We start from the raw sequence: 15,123 nt of genomic DNA on the forward strand, positions 1-15,123 counted from the left end.
CCCGAGTCGCAGCTCGCTTCGCTCGGCGCATCCATTCACGCTGCGGCCCGGGTGGGAGTATCTCCTCGCTTACGGCTGGTGGTGGTAATTAGGTAGTAAGACGGATTGGGCTTACAACCCTACTCACCACCGACCGGAAGTGACGTCGTACTTCCAGGACCGGCGGACGGCCAGCTTAACAGGACGAGGGGATTAAACCCCCCTTGCTAACGGGAGTGCCGTCCCCCGGATCCGTAACAATATGTTTGAAGTTTCCATTCGATCTGCTCAGCCGTTCTGGAGAAGTGGCTTTTTAAAGTTTTATTGTACAAAAAATCATGTGATTTTGTGAAAAAGTGAAAAAGTGAAACACTGAAATGCCAATCATGTGAAAAAGTCGCCAAACCACGTGACCTATGACATCATGGTCATATAACTTTTTGTTCATCATTGGTATACGATCATGCATGTAATGTTTTGCCTTGATCTGTTTGGCCGTTTTGGAGAAAAATGTTTTTTAGTGGTTTTTTAGGCTTTTTTGCTGAAACAAATATTGCAGCCAGACCTCGTGGATTCCTTTTTCTCCACCAATTTATCACTAGATGACGCTCAATAAATTTCATCTTGATCGGATGAAGTTTTGTACTTGTCGAATTATGAAGTCAAAATGGAGGCATCTATGACATTGTAGCGACCCATGGGTCCCCCAAAGCTCGAGACCAGCAACATAATCTCCTTGCCCCAGCCGGTGACGTAACCGGCGGACAAACCGCGGCACCGAGGTTATAATTGCTTGCACCTGTCGGTCACATGACCACCAAAGCGTGCCTCGCCTGAGAGGCGTGGCTTTGGTTCTGACGTATGCTTTTTGGCTTGGATTATATGTATGCGAACCCGATAAACGGGCTTTCAGAGTTCCCGAGTTGATTATACATTGAACATCTTCTCGGACGAGTTTGTGTCTTGTCCGTCACTTCGTCCGTCTCAAGCAGGAGCGCTGCTCCTTCACTGGTGACCCCGAGTTTACGACACGCGATGGACACGGCAGTGTCCCTCAAATTGCCCACTTTCTGGGAAGCACATGCCGCCGTCTGGTTCGCTCAGGCGGACTCCCAGTTCGCCCTGCGTGGCATTACGGAGGACAGCACTAAATACCATTACGTGGTCGCCGCGCTCGGCTCCGTGACCGTCACCCGCTGCCTGAGCCTCCTCCAGAGCCCGCCCGCTGACGGCAAGTACGACGCCATCAAGGCACTTCTTCTGGGCGCTTTCACCCTCTCCCCGGCTGAACGCGCACGACGCCTGCTCGACCTTCCTGAGCTCGGCAATATGCGCCCGTCCGAACGTATGGACTACATGCTCGCGTTGCTCGGCGAGCACCCCTCGGATTTCCTTTTCCGAGAGCTTTTTCTCCGCCAGCTCCCGGCCCAGGTACGGGTCGCCCTGGCAAGCACGACCATCGCGAACCCCCACGACCTCGCCAGGGAGGCCGACAAGATCTATTCGGCAAGCCAGCTCGTCGGAGCGGCGAGCCAGCTCGTCGGGGTGGCTGCCGGGAGCCCGCCCACCGCCCAGTCGGCGCCCGCTGTGCAGTTTCCCGCCCACCCACCCGACGCCCGCGACGCAGCTTCCTTCCCGGAGGCCGCCGGGCCGGCGCGACTGGCAGCGGCGACGCCGCGTCGCCCGGTCCCGACGCGTCGACCGGAGCCCCCGCCAGACCCGGCCTGGTGTTATTTCCATGCCAGGTTCGGGCGGCGGGCCCGATTATGTCGACCCCCGTGCACGTTCGGCAAGTCAGGAAACGGTCGGGCCGGCGCTCACTACCAGCCATGAGCGCCGGCTGTTCCGGAAGCCTGCTATTCATCGCGGACCAAGCGTCGGGGCGGCGTTTTCTCTGCGACACCGGCGCTCAGCTGAGCGTCATTCCCGCTTCGGCGGAGGACAGGCGGGCCGCCATTTGTGGCCCCTCCTTAATCGCGGCCAACGGCTCCGCCATCCGCACCTTCGGCCCTCGCACCGTCGCCCTCCGCCTCGGCAGCCAGCTCTTTCGCTGGGAGTTCGTGACGGCGGACGTCCCCATGGATTTGCTCGGTGCCGATTTCCTTTGCGCCCATGGGCTGCTGGTCGACGTTAAACGCCGGCGTCTCGTCAACGCTGAAACTTTCAGCTCGCTGGCGTGCGCCTTGAGCCGTTCCGCGCCCACCGAGCTTTCCTGCGTCCTCCCGTTGGCAGACGACTTCGCGCGTCTCCTCGCGGAGTTCCCGGCCCTCACGCGACCGACGTTTTCGGCCGTCGCGGTGCGTCACGGCATCGAGCATCACATTCCCACTACGGGCCCGCCGGTGTATGCCCGAGCTCGCCGTCTCGACCCAGCCAAACTCGCCGTCGCCAAGGCCGAGTTTGCCGCGCTGGAGCGCCTCAGCATCGTGCGGCGCTCCGAAAGCGCCTGGGCCTTGCCGCTGCACATCGTCCCGAAGCCGGGGGGCGGATGGCGGCCATGCGGCGACTACCGCCGCCTCAACGACGCCACTACCCCCGACAGGTACCCCGTCCCGCACATCCAGGATTTTTCCGCCCGGTTGGCGGAGCGGACCATTTTTTCAAAAGTGGACCTGATTCGGGGGTACCACCAGGTGCCCGTCCGCCCGGCCGACATCCCGAAGACGGCCGTTATTACACCCTTCGGCCTCTTAGAATTCCTCCGGATGCCCTTCGGCCTCAAAAACGTGGCACAGGCGTTCCAGCGCCTGATGGACGGCGTGCTGCGCAACTTGCCGTTCCTCTTTACCTACCTGGACGACATCCTCGTCGCCAGCACGTCCAGAGCCGAGCACCTCCTCCACCTCCGGATGCTGTTCGGCCGCCTCAGAGAGCACGGCTTGATCGTCAACCCGGCCAAATGTCACTTTGGTGCGGCGACGATCGACTTTTTGGGCCACCGCATCACCCGGAACGGCGCCGTGCCGCTACCGGCCAAAGTCGAGGCCATTGCCGCTTTCCCTCGCCCCCGCTCCGTCAAGGCGCTGCAGGAGTTCCTCGGGATGGTGAACTTTTATCACCGCTTCGTGCCCCGAGCTGCGCAACTCATGCGGCCCTTGTACACCGCCCTCCGCGGCCAGGCGGCAAAGCGCGACGTCATCTGGTCCACGGACATGGACGCTGCTTTCACCGGCGCGAAACGGGCCCTCGCCAACGCCACGCTGCTGGCCCACCCGGTACCCCATGCTCCCATCGCCCTCACCACAGACGCCTCCGACTACGCCGTGGGCGCGGTTCATGAACAATGGGTAAACGGGGCCTGGCAGCCGCTCGCGTTCTTCAGCTGGCAACTCCTGCCCAAGGAGTTGAAGTACAGCACTTTCGACCGCGAGCTCCTCGGGCTGTACCTGGCCGTCCGCCATTTTCGCCACCTCCTGGAGGGCCGCCCGTTCACGGCCTTTTTTGACCACAAGCCATTGATTTTCGCCATGGCCAAGGTCACGGAGCCGTGGTCGGCCCGCCAGCAGCGCCACCTCTCCGCCGTGTCGGAATACACCATGGACATCCGGCACGTCGCCGGAAAGGACAACGCCGTGGCCGAATGCCTTTCTCGAGCCGGCGCCAACGCCGTCCACCTCGGCGTCGATTTCGCCCTGATGGCGATGGACCAGGCCACCGACGGCACGGTGCAGGTGCTCCGGGTGGCGGACACGGGCCTCCGCTTGGCTGACGTCCCCTTCGCAGACACGGTCCTGCTTTGTGACGTCTCCCAAGGCCGACCTCGCCCCGTTGTGCCGGTCACCTGGCGGCATCGCATTTTTGCTTCGCTCCACGGCCTCTCTCACCCGGGCCGGAAGGCGTCCCAGAGGCTGGTGTCGGCACGTTTCGTCTGGCACGGGTTGCGACGGGATGTCCGCGACTGGGCCAACGCCTGCACACCCTGCCAGCGGGCCAAGGTCCACCGTCACACCCAGGCACCGCTGGCTCCTTTCACCGTGCCCGAGCGACGTTTCGACCACGTCTACGTGGACCTGGTGGGTCCCCTTCCCCCATCGCAGGGGTTCACCCACCTGCTTACCATGGTGGACAGGACCACCAGGTGGCCGGAGGCCGTGCCCCTTGCCTCCACCACCACCGCCGACGTGGCCCAGGCGTTCATCGCCACCTGGGTCGCGCGTTTCGGTGCACCGGCGGACATCTCATCGGACCGCGGCCCACAGTTCACGTCCGAACTGTGGGGCGCGGTCGCCCGCACGTTGAGCGTTACCCTGCACCGCACCACGGCCTACCACCCCCAGGCCAACGGGTTGTGCGAGCGGTTCCACCGCTCCATGAAGGCCGCACTCATGGCCGGCCTCCAGGACGACGGCTGGGCCGACCGGCTCCCGTGGGTCCTTTTGGGCCTCCGCACGGCTCCAAAGGAGGACCTCCAGGCGTCCACCGCCGAGCTGGTGTACGGCCAGGCCCTCCGCGTCTGCCCGACGCCACCAGCCACTGGTCCGCCGTGCGCGAGCGCACAGACTTCCAGGAGGCCGCCCAACGTTTCGCCCCGGTGCCCACGTCCCGCCACGGCGACCCCCAATCCTACGTCCCCCCCAGCACTCCGCACGGCGGAGTACGTCTTTGTGCGCCACGACGCGCACCGGGGGCCGCTCTGGCCACCATACGACGGACCCTTCTGGGTCCTACGACGGGACAACAAGTCCTTCGTCGTCAGCATCGGCGGCCGGGCGGACCGGATTTCGGTGGACCGCCTCAAGCCGGCCCACATGGACGTCGGCCAGCTGCCACGGCTGGCTCTCCCACCATGGCGCGGCCGCCCCCCGTCCACTGCACCCCCTGCCCGGCCACCCGCCACCACACCGGACCCCCCCCCCCCCCCCCCCGCGACCAGCCAGGGGTCGTTTCGGTCGGGTCATCCGGACCCCCCTCAGGTTGACCTTCCTGGACCAAGTCGATTCTGGGGGGGGGGGCGTGTGTAGCGACCCATGGGTCCCCTAAATCTCGAGACCAGCAACATAATCTCCTTGCCCCAGCCGGTGACGTAACTGGCGGACAAACCGCGGCGCCGAGGTTATAATTGCTTGCACCTGTCGGCCACATGACCACCAAAGCGTGCCTCGCCTGAGAGGCGTGGCTTTGGTTCTGACGTATGCTTTTTGGCTTGGATTATATGTATGCGAACCCGATAAACGTGCTTTCAGAGTTCCCGAGTTGATTATACATTAAACATCTTCTCGGACGAGTTTGTGTCTTGTCCGTCACTTCGTCCGTCTCAAGCAGGAGCGCTGCTCCTTCAACATCATCATTAACATGTTATTCCCCATGGAGAGTTCTTTACATTGAGCCATGTCTCAATTCTTTCTACGCAATGCTTTCGGAGATATAGAGGTGCAATTCTTTTTCTCAAGATAGCGCCCGTACCACGTGACCTATGACGTCATAATTATCATTAAAACAAGACCGAAAGTCTAACAGCGGCGTAGCTGGGCTTGTTTGACACTTTAGTTGAAGATAGACGTAAATGACGTCGTGTGACACAAAACTGCTGCTACTTTAATGTATAGCAGACATCATTTAACCTCCAGTAACTTTGCAGTCACTACGTAGGGATTAGTGTTACGATTACATTTACTATAACATTAACGTTACGTTATCATTATTACGAAAATGATGTTTCTATCAAAAAAAAACCGAGGCTAAATTCCTAACTTTTACGGTTACACCACTCATCATTGATTGATGAACAAAACACCGCTTCAATCCATTAACCTTCCATTCACGACATTGGGATTAAAGTGTTATGGTTATATTTACTACATTATTAATACGAGCAACAGCAACGGTACCCGCCCTATGGGCGGGGCTTCAATTGGGAGGCCCAAATGAAAAGGCAAAATATCAGAAATTGAAGGCTTTTTTTTTATTTTAAACGATTCATGTGAACATCCGTTGAATCATATCACACGCAAATCATCAAAATCTAAACAGTACATGGGGCCCATTTTGAAAAAAGATTGAATTCTGCAAAACAGAAGCGGCCGCTACACCTGTTTCTCAGTCGCTTTGCACACACTGCCATGTTACTTCGGAGCTGCACGTTTATATAGGAAGAGTTCGTCAGGAGTCGATCTACTTTCTCCTGGTACGTAGAATAAACAGTATTTGTAGAATTTCAACAAAGCCACATCACTGTTCATATCGGTAAATATTATTCCATCATGTTTGGAAAAACTGGAAAATTGGAAAATTCGAAAACTTGGAAAAATTGGAAAAACAATATAGCCTATTTTACTCCCAGGGGTCCCAGGAATACCCACCCACAATATCGTTGCGATCGGTTGAGCCGTTTTTGCGGTACTTTCGAACGGACGGACGGACATTTGGTGAATTATAGTAAGATTACGAAAACGATTCTACTGAAACGATACACTACTGTATTAAGAAACCTGGGCTCAATTTGTCCGAAGCGGTCCAAAGGTGAGGCATAACGCCTAAGGCCTATACATACCGTATTGTTGGAAGAGACGTAACGTCTATGCTTTCGATATTTGATGGTCATTTTAACAATCGGTTTGTTTGTGTTTCACAGTGAATGAAAAACGTTAAGGTAGAGCACGGAGATTGTGATACATTGTGATATTGTGATTGTATATGACAGGTTCGACGATATGTTCGGCCTGAACGATTTTGGAATCAAAATGGCGGTGTTTGGAGTTAGCCGCTGTACCGCCGTAATGACATCAGACGTCAGACGTAATGACATCAGATCCTCAGTTCTGATTGGTATACGTTTGATGGGACATACATACGGATGGACAAACACTGTTCTAGATGGCTTTGCCCTATAGGCTACGCCGTAAAAATCTACAGGTGGAGGTGCACCTATGGTGAAAATTTCCTGTCAATCGGACCAACGGTTGCAGAGAAAAGCATACTTATTCTGTGTGGATAAACAGACAGAAACAGACAAACAACCAAGCGGACTCAAATGCAATACCCTGCCCTCTGGCGAGGGTAAAAATATGGTCCCTTCCTTACAACCTGGTTCCGACTCCTCAGTCAAACCGAAGCAAAAAAGTCATATAAATGTATCTGCGGAGGTGTTGGAATTAAGGAAGGATGGGAGGGTATATCCCGGGTTAGATGGAGTGGGAGTGGTGAGTGGAGTACAGTCATGTGTTTTAAGGGTTCGCATAGTCAGGCAGCTTAGCAAATGGATGTGGACGTTCTGGACAAAAGCGCAAAATTTTCCCCACATGCTACCCATAGCTTTAGCTTTCCATTTTTGGTAGGAACCACTTCCTCCGAATACATTATGACGGCTATCTTGGATTTTCAAAATGGCGCCATGTAAAAACATATCTATCAATATCTCAGCTTCTAAGCCACTTAGGATCATAATCTTGGTGTCTAAACAAACATTTTCAGGGTCAAGGAATACAACTATACCATTTAGGATAGAGTCAGATAGGTTATTTGGTCAAAAAGAAAACAAGGCTTGGTTATTTTCAGTTTTTATTTTTAGGCGGAACAGTTCCATCAACATCAAGGAAAGAAAAAGAAGTAAAACAGATGGAGACGTTAAGTGACATGTTTTATAGGATGATTATTTCATAAGAAATTAATAATTTCATTTATTTTCAGGTTGACTAGCATGATGGATTGGAACATTTGCTGGGTCTGTCAAGAAAAGACGACAGAGCTTCTGAAATGCCCACTCAATGCACAAAGAAGTGGGGACGAGGCATTACCATACAGCTCTTTCCTGAATAACGTTAATTCTTTCAGAGCCCTGGGCACATTGCCAGTGGTGCTTAACTTTGGAGAAGCCATGACTAGGTGAACTGGTCCAAAACCGGGGTGCATGGCACAAATCTTGCTATGTCAAGTTCAGCAAAGAGAAGTTGGACAACGATGACACTGCAGAGCAGCACTTCTGGGGTTAAACGTCCTCGGCGCCAGTTGATTGACAAAATGGTCTGTCTGTTTTGTCATCGAGAGGATGGACACCTACATGAATTTAGAACACTTGCAGCTGATGAGACCATAAGACAGATGGCTACCGAGCTGCAGGAAACAGAGTTAATGGCTAGAATAGAAGGTGGCGATCTCATATGGAGCTGTTTTGCCAGAAGGGGAAGATAATGGAGAGACTTTACCCAACACAGGATGCACTATTGCAGCACACAAAGCGAGTTGCATATCAGGCAGGAATATGCTGCAGCAGATTCGCACCTACTCCAGAAATTTGGGGCTGGACTCTCGATGAGGACAGCAATTCATGGGTTCCTGTGTGGAACATGTTACCTGTGGTCTCCAAGGCCGGCAGTGAACTAGTCAAATGTAGCTGCAAGATTCAAGGTGGATGTGGCGCAAGGTGCGCATACAGAAAGGCACGTTGGAAGGGCAATGAACTCTGCAGTTGTCACTATGAGAAGTAGACTGGGAATAAAATGCATGTGCAGTTACGTGTGATGACAATATATCGTCACATTTACAGTTGATATAGTTAGTCCTTGCAGTATTTTCAGTGACTATGGTAGGCCTACATTAACAGTATTGAAGGAGCTGTGGCTCCCACGTCGATCGAAAGAATGGACGCGACAAAAAGCTTGAATTCATCTGAGCTGCTTTATTCGAATCAAACACTCAGGCACTCTGGGAAAAACGTTTTACGGTCAGCAATATATATCTATTCCGCCAGGGGGTTTGCCCAGGCCTGGCGCCAGGGGGCGTGGCCCCGCGTCCCGGCTGCGGCCTGGCAAGTTGAGGGCGAGCCTGCCCGGGCGTCCCGACCGAGGCCTGGCAAGTCGAGCGCGGGCCTGCCCGGGCGTCCTGGACGAGCCCGGCCTGGTGATCGCTCCGCGTCCTTGATAGGTGCAAGGCGATTGTGTAACCCCAGCGGCAGCCGCTACACACGTCCCCCCAGAATCGACTTGCACCGGCAGGGTCAACTTGAGGGGGGTCCTGATGACCCGGCCGAAGCGACCCCTGGCGGGCCGTGGGAGGGGGTCCGGTGAGGTGGTGGGCGGTCGAGTGGGGGGCACCGTGGACGGGGGGCGGCCTCGCCGCGGCGGGAGGGCCACCCGTGGTGGGTGGTCGACGTCCACGTGCGCCGGCTTGAGGCGGTCCACTGCAATCCGGTCTGACCTGCCGCCGATGTCGATGACGAACGACTTGTCGTCCCGTCGCAGCACCCGGAAGGGCCCGTCGTACGGCGGCTGGAGTGGCCGCCGATGTGCGTCGTGACGCACAAAAACATACTCCGCGGTGCGGAGTGCTGGGGGGACGTAGGACTGGGGGTCACCGTGGTGGGATGTCGGCACGGGGGCAAACCGTCGGGCGGCCTCCTGGAGGTCCGAGCGCTGGCGAGCTGCGGACCAGGGGCTGGTAGCGTCGGGCACGAATTCGCCCGGGACGCGTAGCACCTGGCCATAGACCAGCTCGGCGGTGGATGCCTGGAGGTCCTCCTTGGGGGCCGTGCGAAGGCCCAAAAGGACCCACGGCAGCCGGTCGGCCCAACCGCCGTCTTGAAGGCCGGCCATGAGCGCGGCCTTCATGGAGCGGTGGAATCGCTCGCACAACCCATTTGCTTGGGGGTGGTAGGCCGTAGTACGGTGGAGCTTGACCCCCAGGTTGCGGGCGACCGCGCCCCACAGCTCGGAGGTGAACTGTGGTCCGCGGTCTGACGAGATGTCCGCCGGTGCGCCGAAGCGGGCGACCCAGGTGGCGATGAAGGCCTGCGCCACGTCGGCGGTGGTGGTGGAGACGAGGGGAACGGCCTCCGGCCACCTGGTGGTCCTGTCCACCATGGTGAGCAGGTGTGTGAACCCTCGTGATGGGGGAAGGGGGCCCACCAGATCCACGTTGACGTGGTCGAAACGTCGTTCGGGCACGGTGAAAGGTGCCAGCGGGGCCTGGGTGTGTCGGTGGACCTTGGCCCGTTGGCAGGCGGTGCAGGCGCTGGTCCAATCGCGGACGTCCCGACGAAGGCCGTGCCAGACGAAACGCGCCGACACCAGCTTCTGGGAAGCTTTCCGGCCCGGGTGGGAAAGGCCGTGGAGGGAGGCGAAGATGCGGCGTTGCCAGGTGACGGGCACGATGGGGCGAGGCCGGCCTTGGGAGACGTCGCAGAGCAGGACAGTGTCCGCGCAGGGGATGTCGGCCAGGCGGAGGCCCGTGTCCGCCGCCCGGAGGGCTTGCACCGTGGTGTCGGCGGTTTGGTCCGCCGCCATAAGCGCAAAATCCACGCCCAGGTGGACCGCGTTCGCGCTGGCCCGGGAAAGACAGTCGGCCACGGCGTTGTTTTTGCCGGCGACGTGCCGGATGTCCGTGGTAAACTCCGACACGGCGGAGAGGTGGCGCTGTTGGCGGGCCGACCATGGCTCCGTGACCTTGGCCATTGCGTAAACCAACGGCTTGTGGTCGACGAACGCCGTGAAAGGTCGGCCCTCCAGGAGGTGGCGGAAATGGCGGACGGCCAGGTGTAGACCGAGGAGCTCCCGGTCAAACGTGCTGTATTTGAGCTCGTTCGGCCGGAGCTGCCGGCTGAAAAAAGCGAGTGGCTGCCAAACCCCGTTCACCCATTGCTCATGTACGGCGCCCACCGCGTAGTCAGAGGCATCCGTGGTGAGGGCGATGGGAGCGTTGAGCACCGGGTGAGCGAGCAGTGTTGCGTCGGCGAGGGCCCGCTTTGAGCTTTGGAAGGCCGCATCCATTGCTGCGGACCAGGCGATGTCGTGCTTGGCCGGCTTGCCCCGGAGGGCTTCGTAGAGGGGCCGCATGAGTTGAGCAGCGCGGGGCACGAAGCGGTGATAAAAATTCACCATTCCCAGGAATTCCTGCAGGGCCTTTATGGTGCGGGGACGCGGGAAAGTGGTGATGGCCTCGACCTTGGTTGGCAGCGGCACAGCCACGTTCTTGGTGATGTGGTGGCCCAAAAAATCAACGGCCGTCGTGCCGAAGTGGCATTTGGCCGGGTTGACGATGAGGCCGTGCTCGCTGAGGCGCCCGAACAGTGTTCGGAGGTGGAGGAGGTGCTCGGCCCGGGACGTGCTGGCGACGAGGATGTCGTCCAGGTAAACGAAAAGGAACGGCAGGTCACGCAGCACGCCGTCCATCAAGCGCTGGAACGCCTGAGCCGCGTTCTTGAGACCAAACGGCATCCGCAAGAACTCGAATAAGCCGAACGGCGTGATGACTGCCGTTTTAGGGACGTCGGCCGCCCTGACAGGTACCTGGTGATATCCCCGTATGAGATCAATTTTCGAAAAAATGACCCGTCCCGCCAGACGGGCGGAGAAGTCTTGGATATGCGGGATCGGGTACCTGTCGGGTGTTGTAGCGTCATTAAGACGGCGGTAGTCGCCACACGGGCGCCATCCACCCCCCGGCTTTGGCACGATGTGCAGTGGCGAGGCCCACGCGCTATCGGAGCGCCGCACGATGCCGAGGTGCTCCAACGCGTCGAATTCGGCCTTCGCAACGGCAAGCTTGGCTGGGTCGAGGCGGCGGGCCCTGGCGTAGACCGGCGGGCCCGTGGTTGGTATGTGGTGCTCGATCCCATGCCGTACTGCGACGGCCGAAAACGTCGGCCGCGTGAGGGCCGGGAACTCCGCGAGCAGGCGAGCAAACTCGTTCGCCGCCGGGACGGTGCATGCCAGCTCGGTCGGCGCGGAGCTGCTTAATGTGCATACCAGGGAGCTGAACGTTTCAGCGTTGATTAAACGACGCCGTTGGACGTCCACCAGCAGTCCGTGTGCGCAGAGGAAGTCGGCGCCTAGCAGAGCCATGGGCACGTTGGCGGTTACAAACGTCCAAGCAAAGCGTTGGCCGCCGAAGCAGAGGGTGACGTTGCGCGGGCCGAAGGTGCGGATAGTCGATCCGTTGGCCGCAACCAAGGAGGGGCCGCAAACCGCGGATTGCCTGTCCTGGTCAGAGGCGGGCATGACGCTCAGTTGGGCGCCGGTGTCGCACAGGAAGCGCCGTCCGGACGCTTTGTCCGTGATGAACAGTAAGTTGCCCGTGTGACTGTGGCCGGCGCTCATGGCAGGTAATGAACGCCGGCCTGGCCGTTTCCCGACCCGCCGAAGGTGCACGGGGGTCGGCATGTCCGGGCCTTCTGTCCGAACCTGGCATGATAGGAACACCACGCTTGGTCGGGTGGAGGCTTCGGACGTCGTGCTGGACGTGGTCGGCTCGGTATAGCGGCCGCCAATTGCGTCGGCAGTTCGGCCGTCGAACGCGCCGGGTGCTCGGGCGCCATGGATGGTGCATCAGGCGGCGGCGGGTCCCATGTCGCCGCTGCGATGCGCTGTCCCGCGGCGGAGATTTTGTCGGCTTCTCTGGCAAGGGCCCGGGGATCTGTGATCGTCGTGCTTGCCAGGGCGAGGCGTACCGGGTTAGGCAGCTGACGGAGGAACAGCTCCCGGAACAGGAATGCCGGAGAGTGCTCGCCGAGCAGCGAAAGCATGTAGTCCATTCGCTCGGAAGGGCGCGTGTCGCCGAGCTCGGGCAAATCGAGCAGGCGCCGTGCGCGTTCCGCCGCTGGGAGGGCGAAAGCATCGAGTAGAAGCTTCTTAATCGCGCCGTATTTGTCAGCAGCCGGCGGGTGCTCGAGGAGGCTCAAGGCGCGGGCCGCGGTGGCGGAACCAAGCGCCGCCACAACATGGTGGAAGCGGGTGTCGTCCGCGGTGATGCCTCGCAGGGCGAACTGAGAGTCCGCCTGAGCGAACCAAACAGCCGCGTGAGCCTCCCAGAAGGTAGGCAGTTTAAGCGTCACTGCCGTGTCCATGTCGGTAGGTCACCAATGAAGGAGCTGTGGCTCCCACGTCGATCGAAAGAATGGACGCGACAAAAAGCTTGAATTCATCTGAGCTGCTTTATTCGAATCAAACACTCAGGCACTCTGGGAAAAACGTTTTACGGTCAGCAATATATATCTATTCCGCCAGGGGGTTTGCCCAGGCCTGGCGCCAGGGGGCGTGGCCCCGCGTCCCGGCTGCGGCCTGGCAAGTTGAGGGCGAGCCTGCCCGGGCGTCCCGACCGAGGCCTGGCAAGTCGAGCGCGGGCCTGCCCGGGCGTCCTGGACGAGCCCGGCCTGGTGATCGCTCCGCGTCCTTGATAGGTGCAAGGCGATTGTGTAACCCCAGCGGCAGCCGCTACAGTATTCCGTTTTATTTATTTTTTCAAGTTTTATGTTCAGTTTCTTTTTTGTGTTAATAAAAATCGTCTGTTGCTTTTCTAAATGGTATAGTTGTATTCCTTGACCCAGAAAATAGATGTTTAGACATCAAGATTGTGATCCTAAGTGGCTTAGAAGCTGAGATATTGGTGGATATTGGTTTTTACATGGCGGCCATCTTAAAAATCCAAGATGGCCGCCATAATATATTCGGAGGAAGTGGTTCCTATCAAAAATGGAAAGCTAAGGTAACGGGTAACATGTGGGAAAAAATTGACGCTTTTGTCCGGAACGTCCATATCCATCTCAAATCCGGTCCTAAGCTGCCTGACTAGCGGGGTTTGGTCGGGAGGATGTGGAGGTCAGAGATTGTGGCTGTGGGGTGGTCGTCGTGGGATGGTGGAGGTGAAGTAGAGGGTGGAAGGTATCTATGTATGTAAGGTCCTGCGATTGAATAAGATTGAACATAGAAGATGTAAGGTAGCCTACATGTTTAGACGCCATGCAAAACGAAAAGCTGTACGCATACATCATTATCAGATTGCATGCAGAGGTGCTGCATACAATGTATATCCCATGCATCTCTGGATATTGATATTGAATTGTTCGCTGTGAACTGTGAAGCACTGTTTAATTACGTAGATCTGGCGAGAGCTTCATTTGGCATTAAAGAGAGAAAAGAAAGAAAAACTATTTTTCCAACTCCATTTGAACAAATCTTTGTGTTTGAGTTATTTAAATTTTTTGGGGTTGTACTTAAAAAGCTTTCCTTTGTTTGTAAATTTCGAGTTTTAACAACACGAATTATACAGTGTATGTTGGCTCAGACAGAATAGTTAACGGCAGAATCATTAGGGCGAGGCAAAGCGTGTAAAATAGAATATTTCCACGATCTTCGCATAGTTCAAAATTTTAATTTTATCCTTTGGATGTTAGCGTTTCGGGTATGTATATATCCTCTCAGAGATTAAAACGACAGTTTTGTGAAGAAGTAAAAAAAAAAAAGGATAGAAGTAATAACGTCATCGCCCATTGGTGCGTTTTCTCGTAAGGTCTTCTCTGATTGGACGTTGTGTGGGCTGCCGCCATTTCGCGTTGTGTTCCGTGACTGCTTGCTGAGGATCGTCTTGTCCAATTTCTCGACGTTTCTTACGGAAGCTCGAACGGTTTTTCTTGGATTGCTTGAATTCTGATAGTGGAATGGAAGATAGAGAGGAAAGGGTGTACCAAGCGCGGTTAGCTGAGCAGGCGGAGAGATATGATGGTGAGATTCGTCGAAAATGGTTTGGGTTTTTTTCTTTTTTTTTTCCCCTCCTTCCATCGTTTGCTCTTGCGCTACCCCTCCCCTCCCCTCCCCCGCCCCTCCTTTTGCCTTTGTCATTGTTTCAAGGCGAAATGGAGAAAATGATTTTGTTGTATGTTCATCCCTTTATTTGATTTGACTCTTCAGTGAATGTTCCATTATTTTCCCGAACCTCGGTGCCGCTTCTCTATTTGTCTACCTGTTCATCTGTCTTCGTGTACATCCCCATCCGGCTGTTCCTATTTGTCCGCGTGAACGCACATATTTCCCACCTATCTTGTCTGCGTGTAAGCACTGCTGGTCTCATTTACCTGTTCTCATGTCCTCACCGTACTTAAAAGCATTCGATGTTCATTTAGCGCAACAAATCTTCACGGTTTAGTTACTGGCGCGAGCGGAGGTGGGCAATGGCGGGCACAGGCTCGTGCGGGTTCACGCACGGGCACTGACTTGCAGCAGTATTTGTGCACGGTGGACATGAATGGGCACGGAGGAGGGGGAGGATGATTGAGTGAAGGAGGGAGGGGATGGAGTGAAGGAGGGAGGGGATGGAGTGAAGAAGGGAGGGGGGATGGAGTGAAGAAGGGAGGGGGGATGGAGTGAAGAAGGGAGGGGGGATGGAGTGAAGAAGGGAGGGGGGATGGAGTGAAGAAGGGAGGGGGGATGGAGTGAAGAA

At 56.6% G+C, this 15,123-nt stretch overlaps 1 protein-coding gene across 1 annotated transcript in view; it reads left to right on the forward strand.

Moving 5' to 3' along the window:
* The first annotated feature begins 14,181 nt into the window (after positions 1 to 14,181).
* The window catches only part of LOC137416132 (14-3-3 protein epsilon), a 35,000-nt gene continuing 34,058 nt past the window's right edge, over positions 14,182 to 15,123 (forward strand). The window contains exon 1 of the mRNA XM_068101661.2: positions 14,182 to 14,408. Coding sequence (XP_067957762.1) covers positions 14,345 to 14,408 — 64 coding nt within the window. The 5' untranslated portion in view covers positions 14,182 to 14,344. The remainder of the gene's footprint in view (positions 14,409 to 15,123) is intronic.

Source organism: Myxine glutinosa, chromosome 3 (genome assembly GCF_964187855.1).
Source record: "Myxine glutinosa chromosome 3, kmMyxGlut1.1, whole genome shotgun sequence".
Taxonomy (NCBI): domain Eukaryota; kingdom Metazoa; phylum Chordata; class Myxini; order Myxiniformes; family Myxinidae; genus Myxine; species Myxine glutinosa.